This window comes from Colias philodice, chromosome 25 (genome assembly GCF_061535455.1).
Source record: "Colias philodice isolate Cphi_HAF_F1 chromosome 25, ilColPhil1 Martin Lab GWU primary, whole genome shotgun sequence".
Classification (NCBI taxonomy): domain Eukaryota; kingdom Metazoa; phylum Arthropoda; class Insecta; order Lepidoptera; family Pieridae; genus Colias; species Colias philodice.
In genome coordinates this window covers 2,660,956-2,688,668 of record NC_143110.1, presented here as the reverse complement: position 1 = coordinate 2,688,668, position 27,713 = coordinate 2,660,956, and the positions used below count along the sequence as shown (strand labels likewise).

Below are 27,713 nucleotides of genomic sequence, written 5' to 3'. Positions count from 1 at the left end.
TATTAGGTAGTTAGTATAGATTTATCTTTTGAAACTTAAGTTGAATAAATTATTATATTATAATGGTGTTTCAATAGCACTTTACTTATCATTAACTATATGCCTAGTAAATGTATTCAAACTATGTATTTCTATATAAAACAATTTATTTTATTGCTATATTTATCTTTATTTTAATTACTATAAAAGCAATTAAAATTTAAAACCATTCAAACTAGAAATTCCTGAATTCTTGAAGATAATATTTATAGCTCTAATATGTTTTTAATGATTCAATAAGTTTCTGTTGTACTAACTTATTTTTTATTTAGCTATAAATGCACACTTACTTGATTAAATAAAAAAATTTATACAGTAGAATCCGTTTATTATGACTCCGCCTATATTGACCAACCGGTTATTATGACGTAATTGCACTACAAAGTTTGGTTTTCATATAAAATTCTTTATAATAAAGTCGGATATATTGACTTCCCTTACAGTGACATGCCGCTTATTATGACCCATTTTTAATAAATTATGTCTGGTTATAATGACCGGCATGATTCTTTACACCTTCGATAATGTTCGTTGATTCTCGACGACGTTCCGCACGTGGCTCGTTTTTATTTTGAATCTCAGTGAGTAGGTAATTGACGGTTGAACATTAGTGCTAAGGAACAACACGAAAGTGATGGGGAAGAGGAAGTAGAGGAATCACCATTACCTACCGCAGAAGAGGCATTAAAAACTGCATAATTATTATCACGATTTGTTCACAGCAATATTGAAAATGATAATTTGACCATAGCTATGTCTTCTATACACAATAGTATTAGAGACTGTTTTTACAATAAAATGAAAAAACAAAAGCAGACAAAAATAACAGGGTACTCACAGTAAAAAATACACTTGTATGTGTTATTATTATAATCTGCTGTTTACGTGCAATTTTGATTTTGATTTAATATGTACGTATACATATGCAAGTATACTATGTTTCTGTATTAAAATACTTAAATACATACATATTTACATAAAAATATTTTCATTTCACATAACGCTTTGTATGACGTCCGCTTATTATGACGTGTTTGTCGATTCCCTTCGATGTCATTATAAACGGATTCCACTGTACCTTCAACCTATGGCTATTTAAGTTGCTCAAAAACAACATGAAAATAGACTTATCCACTCAAGTGCGGGAGCCATTTTGCAAAAATCGGGTCTTGTGCGAAACCGGCTCCCGGTGCCGCCGCAGTTGGGGTTTTTGGCGGTCCAATATTTTTTTAAAGTCGATTATCTCAGATTCCTTTATCAATAGCACATTTGCAAGTATATATGTATATTCATAGATAATAAAATAGTGCCTTGTCAAAACATGGTAACATTTAAATAAATAAAAACAACTTGTAAGTCAAAGCAAATGTACCCTTGTAATTTTTGTTACATTTTGTCTGCTAATAAAAAATTAAAACAGCTGTTCAGTGTGATTTTAATATTTATTGATCCTTTGTTACACTCTTCTTACGAGAAAATAAAAACATCATACCCTCCCATACATTTTTTTTACACATTCGTTGTTTATTTTTTGTACAAAAAACTACCTACTCAATGTGTCATGAAAAGTGGGCCACTTAAATCATGTGGTTATGTTGTTATCTTGATTTATAGCTAGCCTGTTCTTTCCTTAACATGTCATATAAGTTAGAAAGAGGAAGGTTATTAGACCGTTTTATAAAGCGAACGCAAAACCCACGACTGTTGATCGACCGGGAGCCGGTCTCAACGCACAAGCCCCTGAATGTGGATCGACCGGCTCCCGGTCGTCCCGCACTTGAGTGGTTATAAACAAACACACATTGATGTTTCGCAACCCATTCATATCCTAACTAACTTTAATATTATAAATGTGATAGTAACTCTGTCTGTCTGTCTCTTTGAAGTAGTCAGATTAGGTAGTGATTGTAAAAGGTTCTTATTTAATGAAACGTCTGAAATTTTGCAGGAAACAAATTGACTATTCGTCTTTGCAAATTTGGTGGTTCACACAGAGAACATGTCTTTGCTAACAGTTACACAAATTTATATTAACATTAACTTACATCTATTTTAATACTAGCGGTCCGCCCCGGCTTCGCCCGTGGTACATATTTACGTTTTCTCTACATAAGAACCATCCTCGTACTTCAAGGAATATAATAAAAAAGAATTATCGAAATCGGTTCAGCCGTTCTCGAGTTATGCGCTTACCAACACATTTTGCTATTCATTTTTATATATAAGAAGATAAGTATTAAGTAATTATAAAAAATATACTACTTACTTCTGTTGGTGGTGACGATGAAGACACGGATATAGGACCTTCTGCAGTTGTCAACACCCATGTTGTTGCGAACGCCAAACCAGCCAAACAAACAGTCCTAAGCCTACGCATTTTTATCTGAAATTTTACAATTGTTTCATTAAAATCTGATAAATGATTTACATTGGTTTTATCTTATCTTACACTTTAATGGGAATGCAATATCCACTAAGATTTGTTCTTACATATTCCGAAAAAGGTACACTAATAGATTTCTAACATTTAAAACAAATATATAAAATAAATAATTAGTTTAAGCTGCAGTTAGATAACACTTCAAATGGGGTTAATTAAATGTTTAAGATTATAGATTAATAACTTAGGCCCGGAATCACAGACACAATAGAAAATCTATTGTGTCGTGGCCCGATCGGGCCGTTCGGGGCTCAATGGGTTAATTCAACAACAAAATGATATCACTACGTACATTTATATCTGGGATTTAACGTTTTTTAGTTCATAAACTTGTAAAATATTTTGTTACTGCCAATATTAATTTAATCCAGTGTGATGTGAAAACACAATAGAACAATTACGCATATCTAATAATTGTAAATAATCGTATATGGAGTAGGTATTTTAGCGTTCGTTTCGTAATGTGAAAAAGATACTTCTATTAAATAAATTATTATTCTAATGCCAAACGTCACCGGTGAATGGAAACAGAAATTTTCAAAGGCCAAACGTAACCTTCAAATGTTACCTTGTTTATGTGAGGATTTCAAACACAAATACCACTATCTAAAGTTTTTAATTCATTCCCCAAGAGAGGAATATCGTAAATATGAACAATAAAACAAATTTACATCACATATAAAAAAGAAAATTCATGTTTTATCGACATAACTTCACAATTGACAACGTAAGTCGTAAACGTAAAACGACACACAGTTGACAATGACAAGTGACATTATTTATATCGAAATATCGAAAATTACACTTTTTTTCCCAAGAAATAGAGCTTTGGCTTTTTGTTAGTATTTGAATTAAATTTTTAAAAATGGTTCATAGAACCGGAACTTATGATTGAAATCATTAATACACTCGAATTCACAAGATTTCTTTGCTCATATTCTATTTAATTAGAAAATTCATTCATCGCTTTGTAATAGAAAAAAAAATGTAGGATATTCGATGTTTTTAAACGTAGAACAATAAAATAGGCGGGAATTCTAAATTTTATTCGCGGACGCAGTTGTTACTTGTTTGTCGTATTCTTTCGTTATTATAGTCGATTATAGTTATAGCGGAGGCTTTTGTGTTTATTGTATAATACTTTATTATAAAGATTTCATTAAAATGACAAGCGTTAAAAAAAATATTAAATCTAAGTTTGTACCAGACGATTTAAGTGATTTTTTAAATGAGTCACAATTTTTGAAAGACTCGCCCAAAAAGAAAAAGCCCCAAAAGCGTCAAAAGATTGATCAAGGTGATGAAAATGTGCCAAATATTTTGGAATTTAATGATCAAAATCCCAAGAAAAAGAAAATTCACCAAGAAACTGAAGTTTGTGGTGAATCTAGACAAAAAATACTCAATATAATGAATTGCCAACTAGAGTCAAGGTAACCTTATTAAATATTTTATATCTATCTCAATAGTTTAAACTATAAAGAGTTATCTTAATTCTTTGTTATTGTAATTTTCAGAAAAAAAATTAATGAAAATCTTCAAAAAAATTTAAATGAAGTGATCAACCACTTAGAAAATGATTATAATGTTTTAAAAGAAAATGAACAGAAATTGGAGCACCTGACTACCTCATATATGAAATGTATGCAACAAGCAACTGCAGCTCATAAACAAAAATTGAGAGCATTTAAGGAAATTCAGATGACTTATAAAAAAGAGTATGTACAAGTAAAATTTGGATTCTAAATAAGTATCTATCTATTAATAATTCTGTAGTTAATAAGTCAATATCATTTGGTTAATTTTTAGATGTGATGATTTGGAAGCAGAACACAAATCTGAATTGGCACAGTTGGCTGAAGAATTAGAAGAAGACATCAATAAGTTAAAGCAAAAACTTATATCTGAAACAAAAAGAAATGGATGGGAAACTTTGCGTAGATCTTTCTTTCAAGCAATGCAGAATGATTTTTAGTTTCATACATACCTAATCTATTTATTTTTAATGAATAAAGTTCTTTGCTAGTAATTCTTTTCTCTATTCTTTATTTCTAACATGCCATGCATTACATAACTGTAAACAAGTACATATAAGTATATTTCCATGAACTAGCTCAACATCAATTCAATATGTAGGTAGGTATGTTAAAAATAGAATGTTATTACTTATATATTTTGATATGATCATTTTTGTCATAACAGAAACAATTTTGGAAATTGTGTTAATGAAATGCCATGGTAGGTAATAGCTTTATCTTACAAAATATTTATAATACCCTAGTCATTAAGTACTTAAGATAAATTAATGAGGAACCACCTGACAAGCACATAATTATTTCCTCTATTATGAATGGAATCTGACTATCCTTTGCCTTTGTCAAATAAAAATAAGTTAAAAGTATATCAATGTAAGATCTAGTGTGTCTTAATTTATTTGCTATAACTGTGAAAAATGAAATACTTAGGTTTTTTTTTTTATTAAAGAGCTGATTTAGTAATTACAAATTAATGCAATAGTAAAAATTCAAATAAAAACATTATTTTAACATTTTAAAATTGACCACAGGTATAAGTGGTATAACTATAGAAGCTGATATAATTTAAGGGACCAGTTGTTGGGAGAATGTTCTCATTTTAATAAAAATTCATTTAGAAACTGTAAAATGTGGAATACAATGGTATTCCAAATCGAGGACGTCACTTCGAACATTTGCTTTGAACACAATGTATGGAAAATTCAATGTATGGGAGTTTTTAATGTAAGTTTTATGGATATTTCCCGTTTTATTTTTAAAAAGTTATTGTTGTCATTTTACTCATTAGGTAAAGGGCTTTCGATATCAGTAAAAGTTTTTTGATATCTGAAATAGTTACGGAATAATCGCCTGTGCATAATTAACGATTACACGTGGATTACACTCTGTATATAGTGTATTATCTATGGTGTAAGTCAATTACTGTCAAAATGTTGACATTTCATATTTGTCAAAACTCAAAATAATACATGCAAGTCTCGCAAGTGCAATAACCTCACAATTTTTATAGAAAATGCCACTAGATTACAGAAGATTTAATGGACCAGAGGACAGTATATCATATAAAAGATTTACCAGTGATTACTTGCGAACATACGATGAACTTCTGAAAGAATTATTAGATAAAAATGGAAAAAGAAAAGACGGGCGCGCGATGGATGAAGCGCGAAGTTTGTGTATGTTCTGTATGTATTTGTTCACTTATATGTTAAATTTAATACTTAACAAGACTTAATTTGTATTATTTAATTCATTACAGTTGCCAGGACCGGTATGGTCTCACAAGCGAAAGGTTCCGCCTATGTAGAACTTAAGAGAACTAAAGTTGTTTGTTCTGTTTTCGATCCTCGAGAAATAGTGCATCAAAATGAATTTAGGTACATTAAATTTACTCTATAATTTCAATGAATATTCTTTATATATTAGTAAGTGTATTTTGTATTTATCTTTATTATTAATTCTAGTGAACTTGGACAAATATTTTGCGAAGTTAAATTCGCGCCATTTTCTTGTCCGCGTAAACGGAAATCACACGCCCCTGATGCAGAAGAAAGAGCATTGTCAGCGGATCTTAAAAAAGCTATGGAACCAGTCATATGCAGACATTTATTCCCAAACTTTCAGGTGTGTTAATATTATATTATTTATTTATATGCAAGTTTGCAAATTTTTGTTGCATAAGATAATAATTTTAAACTTTTTTCTAAGAATAACTTTGAAAACTTATGTTGATTAAAGTTAACATAACTTGGCGAAGTTTTAAAAGTAACTTCAATAAGGTAAAAACCGGTTTTTTTAACTTTGACAATTTTTCCTAATTTTACATCACTGATCAACATCTGAATCACGGATTTAACTGCTATCAGCAGGCCCAGTTTAAGTAAAGTTATTTATGCAGCAGTATATATATGCATAAGATAAAATAAACAATATTACTTACAAACTTTCAAATCTATTTATTTATTTATTTATTTAATTATTTATTGCACACACAAAAGAAATAGAGACACATAAAGTACAGCTAATAGGAAAATAATGTGCACAAACGTGTACATCTATTAACCCATTGACCACCGTAAGCCCCGATCGGGGCGCGACACAATAGATTTTCTATTGTGTCTGTGATTCCGAGGACTGATGGATTAAATGAAACAAGTCGAGAATTAATAAAAGTTCCTTCTTCCAGTTGGATATATTTGTCTACATCCTAGAACATGACGGGGCCTGTCTAGCCGCAGCGATAAACGCAGTAGGCCTAGCCCTATGTGATGCAGCGGTACCCATGTATGATATAATATCTGCATGTTCTGTGGCCATTATCGGCGAACACATATTTGTAGATCCAACAGAACAAGAAGAAAATTTAGCACTAATAAGTCCAGAAACGGACACCAATCATGGAATAGTTACTATGTGTATACTGCACAATTTAAAACAAGTTTCAGATTATCGACAAATCGGTTCTATGGATGTCGAATGTGTTACAAAAGTAATGAGTATTCTGGAAACGGAGTGTGAAAAGATTATTCCGGTTATACAGAAAGTTATTGTATTAAATGTTGTTAAACAGTTTGATCAGCACAAGAAATTAGTTGAGGAGGCAAAGTTGCGGGAGGAGGCTTTAAACGCAAAGGTAGAGGAATGGAAGAGCTTATTAAATGGCGGATGAAATATGGTTATAGTGGTTTTATTTCTACATTTACCTGTCCTTTATATCCTACTAGTGGTTCGCCCCGGCTTCGCCTGTGGTACATATTTCGCAATAAAAGGTAGCCTATGTCCTTTCTCGGGTATCAAAATATCTCCATACCAAATTTTATGCAAATTGGTTCAGTAGTTTAAACGTGATTGAGTAACAGACAGACAGACAGAGTTACTTTCGCATTAATTATAATATTAGTATGGCTATGGACTATTATAAATGCGAAAGTTGGTGAAGATGGATGTGTATGTTTTTTACTCTTTCACGCAATTCGCAAATACTACTTAATCAATTACAATGAAATTTTACACACATATAGAGGACTTGGATTAACACATAGGATAGGTTTTATCCCAGAAATCCCACGGGAATGGGAAATATGCAGGTTTTTCTTTGAAAATTCGGGTGGAGAGCTAGTTGACAATATAGATAGCATTTAAGTTCCCACCTGTCCTGAATTCCAAATAGTTTCAAATAATTTATCATTCAAATAAGGCTATAAATCTCAATTTTAATGTTTTGTATTGGTTGGTCATTGCTTTTCATGTTTTTCTACTACTGAAAGATTTGTTTTATTTTGGTTTTCTATTACTGATATGAGTGGATTAATGTTGGTTGTAAAAGCTAAGTTAATTTATGTAAATTTATATAATAAAAAAGTGTTTGGTATGTAGCTTTGCCTTAAGAGAGTATAAAAATTTATTACCAGCGCTAGCTATCAGCCGTTTCATTAAAAATCATATCTGTGCACTAATTGTATGTACTAACAAAATTTAAATTATTTACTATTAAAGCTAATTTCCAGTAATCTTATAAGTATATTAAACATTCGCTTTAGCTTCAGAGGGGATGAAGTAGGTTGTGAGGAAATTATAAATACATACTATGAAATAAAACTCAAACTTTGATTCTCTATTTATTTTCCCATTCTACACACTACATTTTTCTCAATGCATAAATGCAATTTAATCCTCTGGCTTCTCCGGTGGTGGGCCGCATGGCTGCAGCATTTTCTCCATCAGGTTAAATTTCACACGAGCCTTGGATTCATTTTCGACGATTGCGAAGTAGCTCAACAGGTCGGGATGTCCCATGTAGCTGCAGCAGGAATCCCGGTGTTGATTAGTCAGCCACTCATATTTAGTGGTATCGGCGTGGCCGGTACCAATGTACTTGCTCTGAAGATGCTCCAACTGACTGTGAATGTTGTAGCGTTCACCCATCTTGATAAATGACCACTTTTATTCGAAGATGAAAACGGAATGCGCCGAAAACAACCACTCCTCTTCTGAGCAGAATGTTATTGATTTTTCAGTATTTCAGTTTAAAAACTTAAATGACTGCGATACGTCTAGAATTGTATGTCACTAATTAGTAAATTTAAAGTATATTTTACAATTTATAAAGATTTCGTTTTTGTATGAAGTTTATTTTATAAAAATATGTAGTTTAGTTATATAAATTCAGATTTCAGATCATGTTTGAATTATTATTGTTGTGACTTGTGTAAAGTTTGAGTTTTGACATCTCTTGTATTTGCAATCTATGATTTGCTGTTTGACATACGCTATGGTTTATACTATGGTTTTATTTCGTTTCCATGACAACTCTGTTAGGCGCTGTTTTTAAATTGTTGAATCAATGAACAAGTGAGATTTTGTTCATAATTTTAATAAAATGGAAGATAACATTAAATTTACCGACTTAAAAGAGAACAATATGACGTTACGCAAGCAAGCCAAAAAAATAATAAGTAAAAAGCACTTGAATGACAAAAAAATCACGCATTTGTTTATGCACGAGAAGAATCTTACGGAAATTGTAAGTTGTTTATACTCATTTAAAACAATATTTTATTGGTTCTTGCTACATTAAAATCATAAATTGATGTTTCAGCCACCTCCAAAGCATTGCACTCAAGTAATTTATGCATATTACCACAATAATTACATATCCAAAATACAACATTTGGACCTCATGTACAATTTGACTCATTTACATTTGCAATGGAACAAACTAACGAAAATAGAAGGTCTTGAAAAACTAGTTAAACTGAAAAAGCTCTACTTGAGTAACAATAGAATAAGTGTGGTGGAAAATTTAGAGGGTTTGAAATATTTGGAAGAACTTCACATTGATAAGCAAAATATTGACGATCCATTATGCTTTGATCCAAGAACAATGATTTCTATTGGTGTAAGTATTTTATTATACGGTAGTTTTAAATGTATTTTTTGTAACAATGATATTTGTGGTACCTATATACTATATTTATATTTTTTCAGGCATCCCTTAGAATACTCAATGTATCTGAAAACAAAATAACAGAGGTCCTTTGGGTGAAGCCCTTACGACGTCTCGAAGTACTTATTGCAAAGAAGAATCAATTGGATGATGTTCAGGTAATGAATGTTTTTTATTTATTTTTAAATTCATGAAGGCGCTCTCTTGGTAATTTAAAGTTTCTCGGACTCACGACTACGACAAGTTCCTGCAGATTGCAGTAAAATAATAATTCAGAAGAAACATTTCTATTGGAAATAATATTATAATTATTCTGGCATTTTATGTAAAATTCTTAGGAAAAAAATTAATAATGGTAGTGAATTTTAATTTTTTTAAAGTACCATCAAAATGAATTGCAATTTTTAAAGTAAGCGGCCAGTTGTTTTTGAATACGAAGATAAGAAATTTACCATATACCCACATAAAACTATTTACATAACATAGTTTTTCATTTGTCATATAGATGAAAGAAATAAAAATAACTATCCATAAATAAAATGCTATTGATTTTAGGCCGTAGCAGACGCTCTATGTCCTCTCGTCAGTTTGGTCGATGTCAATTTCACTGGAAATCCGATGACGAAGAAACATAGATATAAAGAAACTATTATAGCTAGATGTGGTCCTCTACGTAAGTACATTTAATGTAGTAGATGGCTTGAATTTTACAACTAGGCGTGGTCTTGGGCGTGGTAGACGAAATCTCATCAGGAATAGGTATTGAAAATCGCTGAAGGTCAATAGACCGATTTTGATTAAGGAAAAATTTCATCATTCAGTTTTTTAAAAACAATAATAATTATTATGTAGTTAGATATAAGTTACATATTATGTAATATTGACATGATTTAAAAGAGCAACTATGGAGTTTCTTGCCGATTCTTCTCCATAGATACTGCTTTCCGAATCGGTGGTAAATGTTAAAAATACTTATGTAATGACGATTCGAAAGTGCTACTAAATAGTAGTCTAATTGAATAAATGAATGTTTGAGTTTGAGTTTTGAGTTTTAATATTCCTACCAAGCTGTGAAACCCGTTTTCCTTGGTCACGCTCACGGCATCACGCGTGAACGGGTGGACCCGATCGATAATTGATAATCCTTTTTTTATTATATTCCTTGAAGTACGAGGATGGTTCCTAAGTAGAGAAAACGTAAATATGTACCACGGGCGAAGCCGGGTGGACCGCTGGTTTAGAATAAAAAACAATTGTATGATTTTGAAAAAAAAGGATACTTAGATTATAACATTAATTGATGGTGTCTCTACAAACGAACAAGTTTTGGAAATAAATGCGCACTTTGTAATATTGTTACAGTAATAGCAAATAATTTAGTAATTTTTCTCTTATTTATTAGGTGTATTGGACACAGTGCACATTCACAATACATCCAGGGTGTTCCTCCAAAGTTTTGACAAAGTAGTACGATTACGTCAATTGCATGAAAAAAACAAATTAAGTACCAGTCGAGAGGGGGCTGATGAATTTTTCGATCTGAATATGTTGCCAGGGCCAAGAGCACAGAGCGCTATGGCGATTAGTGAGTTTTCGAACCAGAAGCCCAAGAGTACGTATATTATGATATTTATTTTTTTGATGTTTGTGTAGGTTTATTCATTTATTGATGAAGATCTTTTGAGTAATTTCTGGCAATAAGCAAACCAGATATTATAATATTTTCACCTTGGGGTATGTAACCAACATAAAACAGTTGATGACTGTGTAAAATAACGATACAGATAATTCTAATTATTTTAAATGCTGAGCTATTCCCCCATATTTTATAAGAAATTCATTTCAGTGATTTTATGAAATGTCAAGTATCTGTTAAAAGTCAATATCGTTGTAAATAGGTACTTATGTAACAGTAAAAAAGTGTATTTTTTCAGTGACCGCTGTAGATTCGAGTTACACTTTTATGCCGCGAGCACTCTGGCCAAGTAGACATAATACTTCGCCTATTACTACAGTAGATCCAGCCCCCGTTCCCCCTATGGAAGCGAAACAACAAGACGCTGAAGCAAAAAGTGCACCGATTAAAGGAATACTTAAGAAACCCATGCCAATGAAATATATTTAAAAATATCGTAGTTTTATATAGATTAGAATCATATTGATAATAAATTTTTGTGGTTTTAAGTTATTATTTTCTTATATTTTATTTAAAAATGAATAATCAAGATGAGGCATAGTTAGTTACCCGGGTCATTTTCTTGCGTGCAAATATTCGTACAATCTTTGTACATTCATTTGACTGCAAGCATTTACATTTTAAGGAAACATCTTGTGGGTGTATGTGCGAATGTGTGTTTTAATTGGCTCTAATCGGTAACCATGTTCAAGTAAATGCGACTTTCATAAAAATAACGAAAATCTTCTATTGATTTTCATATTACATAATATTTTATTCTAATAACTCGATTCAAAACAATAAGAAAGCATAAATTTTATGTAAACGATTGATGGATATAAGCTTCTTGGTAGCCAATGATGTTATATTATGTAAAAAACCTTTTGACATAAAATTATTGTTAAAAATTAAAATATCATCCAAAAATTACCTACATATCTGTGATACAAATTAAATCAATGTCAAATATTCCTGACATCGACGTTTAGTTTTATAAATATTAAATATTTTAAGGTTATGTTTACATTCGTTTCAAGCAGTTTATTAGTTACAAAAATTACAAATTATGCGAGTATATAAATTAAAAGTACGTTAAAAATGTCTCGGAAGATAGAGGAAGCTTTTACTGTTTTAAATGAAGAATCTTCAGGTATTTAAATGCATTCTTTAATCAAACTTACGTACGTTTGGTCACAGTTCAAATAAAAAAACACTATATTTTATATTTTAGAGCTGTATTTGACTGGAAAAGTAGCTGAAATTGAAAATGTTGATCCGCTTGAATTTCATAGAGAGTATGTGTCTAAAAATATCCCTGTTATAATAAAAGGTGGATGCTCCAAATGGCCAGCGACACTAAAATGGAATTCTGAATACTTTCGGTAATTATTTTACTATGTTATGTGTTTAAATTATAAGAAGAAATTTTAAAGTTAAATAGAAAATTAAGTCTTGCTACCTTGCTCACACAACAGATGTACTGATTCTGTTCATGCTTTTTCATTGTATTTGTTATTGTCTATGAAGAAAGAAAATATTTTTATAGCTTTTTTTCACTATAAGTATCAGAATTAGCATTCAACTAAAAGATTAGTATTTGTACAACTAAAGTATTTGTTTAAAATAATTTCAAGTAAGTACCGTATTGAAAATAGTGTCCGACCGAAACTGGTTTCCAGGCCGAAACCGAAACCGAAACCGAATGTTCGGCCGTGGCTTCAGTTTCGGCCGAAACCGAAACCGAAACCGAAACTCACGTGGTCTAGTATGAAATTTCTAAAAATACTGAACTTTGGTGCATTTTACTTATTATTTTGCCTTAATTAGGGCATGAAAGGAAAACACAGTATATTAAATTTGTTGTAATCATTTAATATAAAATAAAAAAATAATATTTTTAAAATATTAATAATAACAAATTTAATTTTTATTATTTATTCAAATTAAGTTCTCGGTAAAATCAGTCATCTAAATCAAATCAGTAATTGTTACTGTTACTTTAAATACTAAGTTTTGGTATTTTGAGATCTTTCTCTTTATTAAAGAGTCTTTAATACTTTGGATTGGTATGTGTACTTAGAAGAATAATAAGTCTCTTTCAGGTACCTCTTATATAAAAATAATAATTATTAATTACTATTACACCCAGTTCCAATCTCAACAATATCAATAATCCAAAATTGTTTCCACCAGCGTGGGTCAACCAACGCTTTGGCAGCGTCCGTCAAAGCGTTGCCGAGGAAAACGAAGTTAGGCGAGCGTGAACGTGTGTGAACTAAGTTCACTGAACTTGCGAAATAAGTTTCGGTTTCGGCAAAAGTTTCGGCCGATTTTGGCCGAAACCGAAACTGCGGCCGAAACTTGATTTTTGGCCGAAACTCGGCCGAAACCGAAACCGAAACCGAAAGTTCGGTCGGACACTAATTGAAAAGTCAAAATCACAGTTAACTTCATAAAATTCAACTGTTTAATTTGAGCTGTGAATGTTACTTATAAAATATCAGCTTTCCGCCCGCAGCTTTGTCTAAAACATAATAAATTGTATACTAAAACCTTCCGCAAAACCGCATCAAAATCCGTTGCGTAGTTTTAAAGTTTTAAGCATACATAGGGACATAGGGACAGAGAAAGCGACTTTGTTTTATACTATGTAGTGAAAATGTCAAATTACAGGACAACCATACCAGATAAATTAGTAACAGTGGCGGTAACACCGAATGGATATGCTGATGGTATCACCAGAGATAAAAATGGTGATGAATATTTTGTAATGCCTTTGGAAATTGAAACAACAATGTCCGAGTTCTTAAACATGCTTGAGGCTAAAAGGTAGTGTTATTGAAGGTAATGCTGGAGTTTAAAAATGCATGAATATATTTATTTTATTACTAGCGGTCCGCCCCGGCTTCGCCCGTGGTACATATGAAAAATAGATGTTGGCCGATTCTCAGACAAACCCGATATGCACAGAAAATTTCATGAGAATCGGTCCACCCGTTTCGGAGGAGTATGCAGACTAACATTGTGACACGAGAATTTTATATATAAGAAGATATGTCATAATGTATGGCCACAAGTATTATCCACATTCATGATCAAACATGATGTTTTAGGGACAGAGAAAGCGACTTTGTTTTATACTATGTAGTGATCACTTATTCACAGATCTACTACAGAAAATTTCAAGCAGCTGATCGTAATATTAAATATTTTACTGTAATTTCAGGGAAAATTACGTCCCCTACATACAGAAGCAAAACTCAAATTTAACTGAAGACTTCAAAGAACTGTTACCAGATGTTGAGTCGCATGTACAGTTTGCAAGTGAGGCGTTTAATAAAAAACCAGATGCTGTCAACTTTTGGATGGGCGATGAAAGAGCAGTTACATCTAGTAAGTTTTATATAGCTTTGTTGCTGTTTTAAAACAAAGTACTCAAGTATTTTTTTATGTTTATACTTATTTGATATTATTTATTCTATTATATGAATAGCCTAAGCATTAACCAGTCAATTTGTTAAATGTTATAATAAGTGGTATGGCTGGATATCATTCAGGCAGTTAATTGAATGACACTGTTTAATAAAAAAAACGTAGGCTTTTATATTAAATTCAATTTCAAATTACATTTATTATCAAGAATGTAGTTACAAATATAGGTGTTATTATTACAATGTTAAATGGCTGATTTAACCAGTCGGCTGCAACATAAACATATAAAAAACAAGCCCTTCTGTTCATCTTTTACTTAAATTAGCCCTACACATAAAACAAAGATTTTGCAGAACCAACATTAGAATCCCAATCTATGAAGTGACATCACAAAAATGAACTCTATCTCAACCAATTAATTCACAATTTACAGTGCACAAAGACCCATACGAGAACATATACTGTGTTATCGATGGTTACAAGGAGTTTATACTCATCCCTCCCACTGACCTCCCGTATGTGCCTTATAAGAAATACCCGCAGGCTGTATTCAAACAAAATAATGACTGGGAAATAGAGCCTATAGCTGATTATGGTGAAGAAAGTAATATATTGCCTTGGATTTGTATAGGTATGTATGTGATAATTTATTTGTTATGCTACCTGAGCAGGTATTTGAGCGAGCAAGGTTGCCCTTTTTGTGGATTTTTCAGCTTTTTTTTAAGTCAAGAAGGAATAAATCAACTAAGTAATTAAAATCTGTTCAGTTGTTTGAGTTGTATGCTTATTGACTGAAAAATAGCTCAAAACGCATTGAGGTCACATTAATCGATACTTATGGCGACATCTGTGTTGTGGCTTTAATAAAAACGCTCACAACGCATTGCGACAATCGCAAAAAGACTTGTATCTATAACTAGATTTCCGCCCGCGGCTTCGCCCGCGTTTTCAAAGGAAAACCAGCATAGTTCCCGTTCCCGTGGGATTTCCGGGATAAAACCTACCCTATGTGTTAATCCAAGTTACCCTCTATATGTGTGCTAAATTTCATTGTAATCGGTTCAGTAGTTTTTACGTGAAAGAGTAACAAACATCCATACATCCATACATCCTTACAAACTTTCGCCTTTATAATATATATTAGATATTAGATATTAGATTAGATTTAAACGCAATGTGTTTCCATAAAGATAATTTCTGGATCATTTAAGTCAAAATAATAATTAATAGGTAACAATAGCTAATAATTTCACTTTTATAAAAGTAATTCTCAAGCTTGAAAACTTAAATTTTCAGATCCCCTCAACCCCGACTTATCAAAATACCCACAGTTTAAAAAAGCCCATAGATACAAAATTCGCTTGAACAAAGGCGATTGTCTATACCTCCCTAGTCTATGGTTCCATCACGTGACGCAGAGTCACGGTTGTATAGCTGTCAACTATTGGTATGATATGGAATTTGATATAAAATACTGCTATTTTAAAATGTTAGAGAAACTATGTGAAAATTTAAGTAACAGTTAATAATAATATAGCAAAAACTCGCGAACAATTAAGTCATTTTAAGTATTGTTTTTAATTTGTTAAAATGAAACAATGTACATAAATGTATATCTTTATTATATGATCAATAAAACTGTTATAAAAAATCTTCGGCTTGATTTTAATATTTTTGACGCACCACTTCTTTGACTCATTAAATTTATGCTCTGTAAATAATATACAACATTAAGTTAATTTGTATATTTTATGAATTATAAAATCGTAAATCAATTTTGATTTTTACTTTAAAGAAACTGATTCGCCAGGGTTGACTGTCTGCCATAAACAAATAGCCTATGTTGCTTGGTAAAGTTGAGCTTACGTATGTGAAAATATTTTTTTTTTAAATAGACAACCAATCTTTCCTCTTTATAATATTAGTAAAGATTAACCAAGTAAAAATTACCACAACATCAGGGTAAATATTCGAAGCTGGCAACACTTTCACGCTCTTACACACACCTCTCGGCGAACATACACCGACCGCGTTGTTCATAACGCACACATCGCCAGCGCTCCACGCGCGTATGACGCGTGACGTACATGTCGTGGTGTTGCAAATGTTTAGTGTTATATTTGCTGAAAAGTTGATAAATTGTGTTATAGTAAAACGATATGGTGTAATTTTTGAAGTGAAACGTCATTAGGCGCGTTGAGAGTAAAATTTCAAGGTCGCGACATGGCAATACCATCACGTCATGGAGTAAGGCGACGATTTTGGCATATACGTTATATACTATTTTGGTTAATTATATGATATTCAAAAATTGTATTCCTCTATTTTTAAGATTTTAAGAGAAAGGAAATACGTTTGCATACATAATATTATAATAGGTTAAATGGGAATTAAATTACTCACGTCCTACATATTGAGGATCGGGCCAGTCATTTGGTAATAAGTTTGCCGCCATAGCATGTTTGGCTGCGATTTCAGCGCCTACGCACTTCGTAGTGTTGCCATCATATAAAAGACAGCAGATACCACACAATTTGAGTTCCTCTAGAACACCACCCTGAAATATTTTAATGGTTAGATTTTTGAGATTAAGTACATATTTAATTAGTACTTTTAAGTTTTAAATATGTCACCAAGAAATATAAATAGTTATTTAACATTTTGAACGACCTATACTAACTCATTGCAATTTATTTGCAGTTATGGACAGATTTTTTTTAATTCATATATTTCAATTAAATTTTATTAAATGATATCCTATACACTTTTATTTGTTTAATATTAATAATTACAATGCCTGTTTTCGGACATGTACATTCCCTTAGCCCCAGAGTCGCACATTCTGCGCCATGACAGCTCCTATCAGTTAAGCATTTCCCGCCAAGACCGCACCGACAGCCGTGCGTGTTGACACATGTGCACGCCATGTCTTGCCATGTGCAATCCTGAATGATAATAATAATATCTTTTAGTATGGATATCGATGTGATACCTATATGTGTGTTTCTACAAATTATAAGCGCGTCTGAAATGTTAAAGTAAAATAATTGAAGCAAGTAAATAGTGAAGCGAATTAATAGTGCAAAAAATTGTTGGTACAGTTCGATTCAAACTTATTGGCGGCTCGGAACATCCTACGATCCGATGCGCAGAAAACTACCTATATTAGATTCGTTTGAATCGAACCTTATACATACTTGTCGACACATAACTTGACAAGTTTTTGGCGTAGTGGGAGAAGTTTGCATATGAAGTTTTAGTACATTTTCATATGCCCAAGCTTCCTCCACTACGCTATAAGGTACAAGTTACGTGCCGGCAACTGTATGTATCTGATCTGATCTCTTCTATTTCAATTAATTAGTAATATTTTTTTATAGCACTAACAATTCCACTTTTCGTGAGATTAGCGAAATGACAGTCCGCTTTACAGCACAAGCCCTGTGACGGATGACATGTAGCCGTCGGTGCCACAGAACAGCCCTCTTTGTGAAGAGCACTGAAAAAAAAATTTTGATTGAAAAACTGTCATTTTTGCCGCCATTTTTTATCTTATAAGACTTATGCACCAAACGAAATTTAAATGAATGTTTGCAAGCTATAATTGAAATGGGTAAGTTTATTTGGTTTCGGTTTTTCTGCATGATCTGAAGAATAATAACGATAACCTACAAAATTTCAGCGCATCAGGTACTTTCTATAATAGAACAAGTGGGATGTGTTGGAAGTGTAGATGGAGAAATGTCATCGAATTCAATAGTACAATAAATATTTTAGTTTATTTTCAAGAAGAATAGATAAATTTACCCATCTTCAAAAGCGAGAGCTCCTCCCGCCCGCGGTGTGCAGCACGGATCCCGGCTGTTACAGTGGAATGGCAGCCCGCAATCACACGCTTCGCCTTCTTCGACTATACCTGTGTGTAATTTTTTTGACATGACGTTTTTTTTGTTTGCCGGCTGCACGCACGAAAAAACATGACTCATGCGGCGTTACCTCGCTCTGAGGCGTTCCATGTAAGTCTTGAAGTGCAAGCGAGAGCGCGGAACGAGCGACAAAGAAGCACAATCGGACGTTGTCACGTTCAACTATCGTCAGTAAACCGACTTTACAGACAACCAATTTTTTTATTAAGTGTCGACTTTATGAACAGAATCGAATTGAATTTGAAATCCAAACAATTGACACGTCCATACGTCCCTACGTGTAAAATGATTCGGTTTTAATGTTATATTTAATGCATTAACGCACGCACTACTCTCAATCGCCTATTTAAAAGTCGTAAAAATAATAAGCCCGGATGATGAAGTACAAAACATTGATGGAATGAAATACCATATTTCGTTGCAGTTATGTTCAATATTTACTGTATCGCTCAATACAAAACTCTGCCCAATAGACGGATAGGCAGAGATTGGCTTTGGACATTTTTTTAATGTGATTGTGAGCGTTTATTTTACGTCAATACGATTATTGTATATATTTTACCATTCCCACAATAAGGCCTATCCACCACCGCCATGCAATAGCTCATGCTGTTCAAAGTAGCTGCCACCAGTCGCTTACTGCACAGTGAGAACTCGTACTTATGTCCCGTCTCTGAAGTGGAAGACTGGGATCCCATGAGATAACCGCGGCATTCGGGGTTGGGGAAGTTGTCGTCGTGATGCGCACCGAAACTGTGCCCTGGAATACGTAGAAATAATTATTTTTGCACGTAATTTATGTTACGCTCAAAAGACCGAAAATATCCATTGAACGAAAAAAATAGCTCATTATGTGGTGTGGTTCCAGTAACAGAGCTACATCGCGAAATTCGTGTTGCGTCTCTAAAACGCTCGCGCTCTGTGTTGTGGCAATAATCAAATGCCACGACGTATTCTGAACATTAATTGTTTTACCGTAATATTTGTGTGTAATATGCATATGTGTTTCGCACAGACCGCCCCCTAGTGAGAAACTGTAATAATTTAGAGAAATGTCTGACCCATCTCATGTGCAAGCGTCAAAGCAGCAATCCTCTCAGGTACTCTCTCTAACCCGTCTGCGGTCGCGTGCGCTATAGCAAGCGTGCTGAACAAGCGCCTATCAAACCGCCTATACCGCCCCCTAGTGAGAAACTGCAATGCGTGTGGACTGTGGTGTAGAGACTAGAGAAATGTCAGACTAGTGATATGAAACTGCTATGTATAGTGAAATGTCTAACCCATCTCATGTGCAAGCGTCAAAGCAGCAATCCTCTCAGGTACTCTCTCTAACCCGTCTGCGGTCGCGTGCGCTATAGCAAGCGTGCTGAACAAGCGCCTATCAAACCGCCTATACCGCCCCCTAGTGAGAAACTGCAATGCGTGTGGACTGTGGTGTAGAGACTAGAGAAATGTCAGACTAGTGATATGAAACTGCTATGTATAGTGAAATGTCTAACCCATCTCATGTGCAAGCGTCAAAGCAGCAATCCTCTCGGGCACTCTCTCTAACCCGTCCGCGGTCGCGTGCGCTACCGCAAGCGTGTTGAACGAGCGGCCGAACGCGCGGCGATCGCACAGACCGCCCGCCGCGCCGCCCATACCGCCCCCTAGTGATGTGAAACTGCAACCGTGTTTTAGAAAGAAAGAACATTTATTTGACTCCACAATAATAAACAAAATTAACACAGAATACAATAATTAAAATTAAAACAACACAACATGAAACAAAACAATACAAGTAAATAAATGAAAGAGTAAAATAAAATAAAATTAAGCCGAAAAGTAAAGGAAATTAATTTAAGCAAGCTTAGATGTTTGAAAATTCAAAAAATAAAATATTAGTAAATGTAACTATAATTAGTTTCACATGTATGTAATTTTTTTTTGTTTTGTAGTAAAACATAAAATATATTATGTTCTATTTTTCACGTATCATTTGGAATACCATGTTTTCAGTTGGTGTAGTGAAATAGAGATGTTTTAGCTGTTCTGGTTGATCAGAACGTTATTTTTGTCTTATGACGGTGCCCTATAATCTGTAGGAATTTGATTCCTCCGCCAAATATCAAATCCTTTTGAACTGCATAATTTAATAAATAGTAAAAATACGTTCTTAAAAACCTTTACCTCAACCCAAGCGTCCGATTATTAAACGCGTGCCCAGAGAAAGCAACGCCCAGACAAACTTCAGACAACCTGCGCAGTCTGGCGAAGCGCATGAGATACGATCTCCCGTCCACAGACCGCTCATTCGAGAGGTCGCCGAACACGCGCCCGTTGGTCTCGTGTGATGTTAGCACTAGGATGTACTTTACGGAGAAACCTAGAATGGTTATCAATATATTTTAGTATTATGTGCCATGTTGTCGTTGAATGTTGATTTTGTGGATTTCTACTGCTACTGTCTCCAATAAATGTTTATATTCATGCGTTTGCCATCTCTAACAATCTTATATTTTACTTTGTGTTACAGTGACTAGGTGACCTATTTGTTGCTATAGCTTTGCAAAGTTAAAACATTCTTAATTTGACCGCTGACGACATTCTCAGTGAATTCGTTGATAAATGATAGATAATGCAATATAGACCTACCAAAAAATTTGAGAACCGAAAATAATTGCTATTCTCGTGCCAATGTTGTGTTGATGTTCTCTATTTAATTATAAGTGTATAAAAATATTCGACAGATTGTTAGTATAATAATAATATTCTCAGGCTTACCAATATTATCAGGTATACCATCTTCGTTAAAATCTGCGTTCCTAAATATGATGTCCGCCTGCGCTACCGCGTGTATCATTCTTCGCAAGACGTGTTTAAGACTCGAGTTAGCATCCTTTACAAAAATTAATGTCATTAATTAATACATTCAGGGCCAAGATCGCTCGTTTCTAGATTTATTGGATATTAGAATACGCTAGAAAAGGGATAATTTATTACTTTTCAAGTATATTATTTGGAAAGCAAAAACAGCTCGATGGATAACGGACGGGGCTTCGTTTCTTAAAATTCGTTTTATTTTGAGCGAGCATATCAAAATTATTATGGATACCGAATTGAAAAAGTAAATACATACCTAGAGATATTAATTTACGAACCTTGTCATAAAACTCCTTATCCGCCAAAAGCAGTAAATCGCAAATCCTGGATCTCGCAATACCTGGCTTACGTGCTCGATTTTGGTAGCGGTATGGGAAGTAGGGTAGTCGAGCATAGCCAGTACCTTCCTATAGTAGAATGTCTTTTAAAATGTAATGTGTATCCTACAGAGAAAAATTCTGCAAATTTTTTGCACAGTTAACGATAGACAATATATTACTAGAACAGAATTTTCTACTAGAAAATTAATGAAAAATGGTAGTTTAATCATTTCAGAGAGGTTCGTCCCAGGATAAATGAGAAATATTCAAGAGGGATGATGAAAAAATAAATATAGAGACTAATATTGCAACGCTGAAGAGTTTTGTTGAACGCAGGAATCCCAGAAATTACTCGAATTGATACTTTACTAGCTTATGCAATGAATATTCCTTTTATCAAAGAAGAATAGCTAAAAGAGAATCTAAAAGCTATAAAAAGCATCACCTGATCACCTGTGCATGATCGCTGCGAGGTTGCCGCGGCGCCGCCACGTGGTCGTTCTCGAACCTTCCAAACTTCTTGCTCAGGTCGTCACGGCCGTAAGGATCCGCGTGGAGTGTTCTGTTACCTGAAAAAAAATAGAGGAACAAGTGCAAATGGTGATTAAAATTGAAGCAAATTTCAGATGATGTCTTCTTGTTCATTAAATCAAACTGCTAATGCCCAGGAATTATTTGAAATTAATGTTTCGTAATAAAGTAAAATTTTTAAGTATTATTTGTATAGGTAGGTAAATCTCATAGTAGTATTAGTAGTAAAGACGAATACAATATGACGCAACTTTATCATTTATGGGTTTTTGTACTAGTAGGTAGTACTTTTGTTTGTTCAATTATACAGGCAGGGAAAATGCAAATAAAAATTTTTTATTTAAGAACATTCGTTGCAATGAAGATGATAGAGTTATCTGTAGGATATTTGACACGTAATAATCAAGTGTCGAATTAATTTAGGTAATCAATATGTGCTACAAAGTATTACCACAGTATTACCATCCTACAGTAGTGCGACGAATGTACTTGTGCAGAGAAACGGAGGGGAACTGGCGGGGGTCGGGCGACGCGGGCCGCGTAAAGCAATCACGCTGAGATTGCTTTACCTATCGCGAAAGGACGACGCAGTCGTATTTTTTGTGTAATAATTTTATTATACATAGGTACTTACATATTCTATTATGGCGCGCACAAACTGTTCCGTTTACGGATGTAAATCTACATTGAAATCCCAGAAGGAAACAATATTTCAGAAAGATTGTATTAATTGTATCTGTTGAATTAAAATCAAAGCTATGTATAGGTATGTTGTCCTCATTATTTCCTAATCAGATTGTACAATATGTACATCCCAATGCGAATGCATTACTTAGTTAAATGTTATAATATACAATTAAGAACATCCAAAAATAAAGTGTCCACGTAAATAATATTTAGCAGTGCAATATCTGTAATTATATGTATATTTATGAACAAATAATTACATCAGATTTAATAATCGCAATTATTTTGAATGTACATATGAAATATGAATAAATGATTTCATCATAATATTAATAATCACAATTGTTTTATTTCCCATTTGTTGCAACCCTAGCGTATTTTCGTGTGGCAGCGTAAGTACCTACGCTGGCGGCGGCATCGCGCGACATCAAAGGCGATTCCTTACTGTAGGAAATAATATTGTAATACTGTGGTATTACCTTGTTAGTAAAAATGAATTAAAAATTCTCGTCAGTTTTATGGACGACCGTCGGTTACCTACATTGCATTAGCATGTATATTTTAAAATATTTGCATATTTATGATTTTTGTTCACCCCAGTAAAGGGCTGGTAGTTAATAAGTAAGTATATGAGTTACGCTTGTACCTTTGAAGTTATCTATTATATATTTTCATTCCCTACGTTTAAAACTTTGAAAACAGTTAAAAGCCATTTTTGGCGTTTCAAAGTTTTTGCCTTCTTCGGCATGTGTTCAATTTTTATTTTGCTTAGCATCATATATTTATAATCCTGTGATAAAAATTTACATCCACATTGTAATTTGTCGCTCACGCGGTACATAAATGATATATTTACATATTAAAATATTATAACAAGTTTAAAAATGCCATCACTCATCAATCAATGCAGACAATAAAAAAAATGCTTGGATTAGTTGGTTACGTAATGTTTCTACAAAATGAGGTAAAAAGGGAAAAAATATATTAAAATGCATATTTATATGCAAGAGATTTTGCAGAGATATCACGTGATATAGTCGTGAGAGTCTTGATCGGAATGCTATGTATATGCTAAAGGCAAAGAATTATGAAATAATTAATATTAAACCATGCTATCATCATGTCACTTATATTTTCAACCGACCTTAAATAAGGGACAACTTTTTGGGTTTTTTACTTCAGAACTTTTGTTGAGAGAATTGATTGTGATGACTCTTTTTTTATTTTGAAAGCTACATAGTACTTTCCAGTTAGTCTCATTTAAAGTTAGTCTAGTTTGCAAGCAGTTTAGTTTTACTTATTTATATCCACCTAAAACGAAGGTAAAGAATTATCTATCTAGGTATGCTAGTCTCCTCGGCACAAATTCCTACCTAAATGCAACACCCCATAGAACTGCTGGTCCTCTCCAATGTACCCCTCTGCGGACCCAGCCGCGGGGTCCTCTACAGGGAACCCGTACGCCATCATGACGTCATCGAGGGGGTACAATCTGTCTGTGAGCTCGTCGTTAACTTCAGGGTCTAGTAGCAGAGCTGACTCGTCTGATGTTAGCGCGGATGATCCTGGAAGGTAAAGAGTGGTGTGTGTGTAAAAGACAAATAAAACTGAGATGATTAATATTTTCTTTAAATTTTTCAAAAGAAGTAGTTAGATACCTAAAAGAAGAAGTTTATGGTGAATTGCTTTATAATTCTTTTTTTACTCCATATTATTTCTAGTATGATGTAAAATTTTGTGTAGTTATATTTTTTTAATTATACGCAGCTTGATCTTAATGCTCTAAGAGCTAGATGTTAGTTATACATAGGTATAGAATTGGTAATTTTTTATATCCAAGGATAGGTAAGAAAGCTTCTATCCATTATTCCTTGTAAAAAAATACAGACAGGGAGAAAATTTACAAAATTTACAAGTTACAATTCTGCTTCGACTTCACCTACATCTCAAGTCTTTTACAACCGATTTCGTACCTACTGACTGCATCTTCAAACACAGCAAATGTACTTCTTTCCCAAACCTAGCTTCTACCACATTGTATCCATATGCCCTGCAGATCCTTTGAGCTCTATCTTCATTCTGCAGACCAGCCACCACGCCCAGGAGAAGGAGAATCCAGCTCATACTAATTGTCTAATGATTCGACATAGTTTATAGTTTATACTAGTTTTGATTGAGTCAATGTGACGTTCTTATTTCACTCTGTGAGATATTATTGAAGGAAAAAGTTCGGTTTATTAAAATATAGTGTAATTTTGAATCTATTAAAACGAAGTTAATCTACTACATTGTGATTCCAAAGAAAGTAGGTGTATAAATTATGTTTTTAAATAATGACTTCAAACAATAATTTGTGCTTTTAGATTTTGTTATCTCCATAGTAAAGCTTATTATTTACTATAGGTATTTTAAACAAGAACAGTCATTGTTCATAAAAGCTAGTATTATATTATCTGTGATAAAAGCATCTACTCACAATCTACTGCAGTCTAAAGTCTAGACCACGTCTAGACAAATTAATCATAACAAGAACTTATACGTGACTTATATAACTAGTTACCTACCTATTATGTAATAAGTACGTTACATCCTACTAAAATTGTAAATGCGAAAGTTTTCGAGTATGTATGTATGGATGTTCGTTACGCTTTCATGCAAATACTACAGATCCGATTACAATGAAATTTGGCACACACATAGAGGGTAACTTGGATAGATTTTATCCTGGAAATCCCACAGGCACGGGAACTACTTAAGTATGCAGGTTTTCCTTTGAAAATTTGGCCGAAGCCGCGGGCGGAAAGCTAGTAGGTATTATCTGTGCAATAAAAAATGATTATGACAAATGTACACGCTCCTTACACCGAAACGGCGCTACATCTAATCAGACATACAAATCGTGTATCAATTAAGAGGTTTACTATGAAACTTCGTATTTATATTTACACTACGCTTCGAGTCTATCACGATATTGTAATTAACATTCCGCCGACGAGAGCTTCATTCATAAAAACGATTAATTGATACGTGGGTGTTTTATGAATTTTAAACGAAATAATATGAGCAATCTTAGAGCTTAAACAATTAGAAATTTAAAATTTTTCAAACGTACGTTTTCTCCTTAAATAAAATTCCCGTAACATTAAAATTAAAAAATAATTTGGAAAATCCAAAAGTGCACGCCTCATAATTTTTTTTTAATAAATATTTATTAATTATTATTTTTGTTTATTTAATAACAATTAAACCACATCGAATCAGACCCTGAAAAATGAAAGGGTTCTATTCCTGAGCATACTCAAGCGTAAGAAAAAAAAAGACTCGATTAGTAAAGTATTTCGGTCGCTATCGTGTTAACAAGAAAAAGGATCCGCACATACAGACACACGGACGTCCAAGACAGAACTTTTTTAAACTGTTTTTTAACTAGTTTAAATAACAAAAATGACATCAAAAATATCATGAACGTTAAAAATAGTGTTTTTTCTTAATATGTGTGTGTATGTATTATCTTACAAGTGCAATGTATGATACATAAAGACATTTTAAGTTTGAAAAATCAGATGTTTTGCGCGAAGTGACAGTAGTACCCACCTCAACGCTTCGCTTATGAGGCGTGCAATAATTTGGAAAATCCAAAAGTGCACGCCTCATAATTTTTTTTTAATAAATATTTATTAATTATTATTTTTGTTTATTTAATAACAATTAAACCACATCGAATCAGACCCTGAAAAATGAAAGGGTTCTATTCCTGAGCATACTCAAGCGTAAGAGAAAAAAAAAGACTCGATTAGTAAAGTATTTCGGTCGCTATCGTGTTAACAAGAAAAAGGATCCGCACATACAGACACACGGACGACCAAGACAGAACTTTTTTAAACTGTTTTTTAACTAGTTTAAATAACAAAAATGACATCAAAAATATCATGAACGTTAAAAATAGTGTTTTTTCTTAATATGTGTGTGTATGTATTATCTTACAAGTGCAATGTAATGATACATAAAGACATTTTAAGTTTGAAAAATCAGATGTTTTGCGCGAAGTGACAGTAGTACCCACCTCAACGCTTCGCTTATGAGGCGTGCAATTCATGAAAACTGTTTTATTTCTAAAATATTAACTATGTCGTCGTGACTCGCGTAAAGTTCATACAAAATACGTAGTTATATAAAATAACAAGAACTTTGTATTAGAATGTATGTAATATCACAATAAAATATTAGATATTACATTAAAAATGTATAAGGATGATATTATAATCTGTAATACAATAAACTGCATATTTTTGTGTAATTAACTTTGACCCGCGGTTTCATCCGCGGTAAATAAAAATCCGTCCTGTAGTTCTGGCATGATAAAGTAATTAATTCGTCAAAATATGCAAGCTTTCACATTTTTTTCATTGCATACCTACTTGAATTAATAATTATTTTATGGCTTTTTCTAAGAATAATAAGAAAGAAAGTAACATCTATTCATCAGGGACAGCACGACACACATTAACACAACAAATTATACAAATATGATAAAAATAAATATACCGGCCGAATTGAGAACCTCCTCCTTTTTTTGCAGTCGGTTAGAAATATAATACATTACCTACATAACAACGAAAATAAAACAAAATAAATTAAATTAAGAATTAGAAAAAAATAAATAACATTCAGACCAAGACTAATAATATACCTTTACAATTACGATATACTTATTCCTATAACTGAAGTAATAACTATAAAAACTTCCATTGAATACTAGATGGCGCTAGGTGTATTTACCAGAATATTTTTGATCACTCATTTTGCTACGGTTGTGCTAC

At 33.0% G+C, this 27,713-nt stretch overlaps 6 protein-coding genes across 8 annotated transcripts in view; 3 read left to right on the top strand and 3 right to left on the bottom strand.

Moving 5' to 3' along the window:
* LOC149477242 (putative divalent cation/proton antiporter TMEM165) overlaps positions 1-3,187 on the bottom strand; it is a 34,548-nt gene extending 31,361 nt beyond the window's left edge. For both annotated transcript variants that reach the window (XR_016317645.1, XM_089710814.1), the window contains exons 1-2: positions 3,048-3,187; positions 2,306-2,422 (exon numbers count right to left, since the gene is read on the bottom strand). Coding sequence is in view for 1 of the 2 variants with exons in the window: in XM_089710814.1 (XP_089566940.1) it covers positions 2,306-2,416 (111 nt within the window). In the remaining variant the exon portion in view is untranslated. The remainder of the gene's footprint in view (positions 1-2,305; positions 2,423-3,047) is intronic.
* Positions 3,188-3,435: 248 nt separating this feature from the next.
* LOC149477241 (uncharacterized) lies at positions 3,436-4,498 on the top strand. The gene is made up of 3 exons (XM_089710845.1): positions 3,436-3,912; positions 3,997-4,197; positions 4,289-4,498. The coding sequence occupies exons 1-3, from the start codon at positions 3,644-3,646 to the stop codon at positions 4,452-4,454; spliced, it is 636 nt and encodes a 211-aa protein (XP_089566971.1). The 5' UTR covers positions 3,436-3,643; the 3' UTR covers positions 4,455-4,498.
* A 975-nt stretch (positions 4,499-5,473) lies between these two features.
* Positions 5,474-7,191, top strand: Mtr3 (exosome complex exonuclease Mtr3). 2 transcript variants are annotated; one of them, XM_089710996.1, is made up of 4 exons: positions 5,474-5,690; positions 5,774-5,891; positions 5,979-6,138; positions 6,701-7,191. In XM_089710996.1, the coding sequence occupies exons 1-4, from the start codon at positions 5,528-5,530 to the stop codon at positions 7,181-7,183; spliced, it is 924 nt and encodes a 307-aa protein (XP_089567122.1). In that variant the 5' UTR covers positions 5,474-5,527; the 3' UTR covers positions 7,184-7,191. The 2 variants fall into 2 exon arrangements, with proteins under 2 accessions (XP_089567122.1, XP_089567121.1); XM_089710995.1 differs by having other exon boundaries at positions 5,475-5,699.
* A 928-nt stretch (positions 7,192-8,119) lies between these two features.
* Positions 8,120-8,746, bottom strand: Sf3b5 (splicing factor 3b subunit 5). Its single transcript, XM_089710998.1, has one exon. It carries the CDS (start codon positions 8,437-8,439, stop codon positions 8,182-8,184), a length of 258 nt encoding a protein of 85 aa, XP_089567124.1. The 5' UTR covers positions 8,440-8,746; the 3' UTR covers positions 8,120-8,181.
* Positions 8,711-16,236, top strand: JMJD7 (Jumonji domain containing 7). Its single transcript, XM_089711036.1, has 12 exons — positions 8,711-9,037; positions 9,113-9,412; positions 9,502-9,618; positions 10,016-10,133; positions 10,863-11,072; positions 11,395-11,582; positions 12,219-12,285; positions 12,367-12,517; positions 13,809-13,964; positions 14,362-14,528; positions 15,001-15,198; positions 15,864-16,236. The coding sequence occupies exons 1-12, from the start codon at positions 8,894-8,896 to the stop codon at positions 16,091-16,093; spliced, it is 2,046 nt and encodes a 681-aa protein (XP_089567162.1). The 5' UTR covers positions 8,711-8,893; the 3' UTR covers positions 16,094-16,236.
* LOC149477237 (disintegrin and metalloproteinase domain-containing protein 10-like) lies at positions 16,150-25,102 on the bottom strand. The gene is made up of 14 exons (XM_089710994.1): positions 24,867-25,102; positions 24,267-24,458; positions 22,129-22,244; positions 21,634-21,762; positions 21,257-21,371; positions 20,663-20,858; positions 19,993-20,156; positions 19,056-19,253; positions 18,375-18,483; positions 17,955-18,066; positions 17,360-17,512; positions 16,971-17,124; positions 16,518-16,690; positions 16,150-16,278 (listed from the first exon to the last, which is right to left on the bottom strand). Exons 1-14 carry the CDS (start codon positions 25,015-25,017, stop codon positions 16,189-16,191), a joined length of 2,052 nt encoding a protein of 683 aa, XP_089567120.1. The 5' UTR covers positions 25,018-25,102; the 3' UTR covers positions 16,150-16,188.
* Positions 25,103-27,713: the final 2,611 nt, after the last annotated feature.

Coding starts and splice junctions, on each gene's coding strand:
- LOC149477241 (XM_089710845.1), top strand. CDS start 3,644: ATGACAAGCGTTAAAAAAAATATTAAATCTAAGTTTGTACCAGACGAT. Junction 3,913..3,996: donor AATTGCCAACTAGAGTCAAG/GTAACCTTATTA, acceptor TGTAATTTTCAG/AAAAAAAATTAATGAAAATC. Junction 4,198..4,288: donor CAGATGACTTATAAAAAAGA/GTATGTACAAGT, acceptor GTTAATTTTTAG/ATGTGATGATTTGGAAGCAG.
- Mtr3 (XM_089710995.1), top strand. CDS start 5,528: ATGCCACTAGATTACAGAAGATTTAATGGACCAGAGGACAGTATATCA. Junction 5,700..5,773: donor GCGAAGTTTGTGTATGTTCT/GTATGTATTTGT, acceptor AATTCATTACAG/TTGCCAGGACCGGTATGGTC. Junction 5,892..5,978: donor GTGCATCAAAATGAATTTAG/GTACATTAAATT, acceptor TATTAATTCTAG/TGAACTTGGACAAATATTTT.
- Sf3b5 (XM_089710998.1), bottom strand. CDS start 8,439: ATGGGTGAACGCTACAACATTCACAGTCAGTTGGAGCATCTTCAGAGC.
- JMJD7 (XM_089711036.1), top strand. CDS start 8,894: ATGGAAGATAACATTAAATTTACCGACTTAAAAGAGAACAATATGACG. Junction 9,038..9,112: donor AGAAGAATCTTACGGAAATT/GTAAGTTGTTTA, acceptor TTGATGTTTCAG/CCACCTCCAAAGCATTGCAC. Junction 9,413..9,501: donor GAACAATGATTTCTATTGGT/GTAAGTATTTTA, acceptor ATATTTTTTCAG/GCATCCCTTAGAATACTCAA.
- LOC149477237 (XM_089710994.1), bottom strand. CDS start 25,017: ATGAGCTGGATTCTCCTTCTCCTGGGCGTGGTGGCTGGTCTGCAGAAT. Junction 19,254..19,992: donor GACGCTTGCACATGAGATGG/GTTAGACATTTC, acceptor TACGTATTCCAG/GGCACAGTTTCGGTGCGCAT. Junction 18,067..18,374: donor GCTCTCGCTTTTGAAGATGG/GTAAATTTATCT, acceptor TTTTTTTTTCAG/TGCTCTTCACAAAGAGGGCT.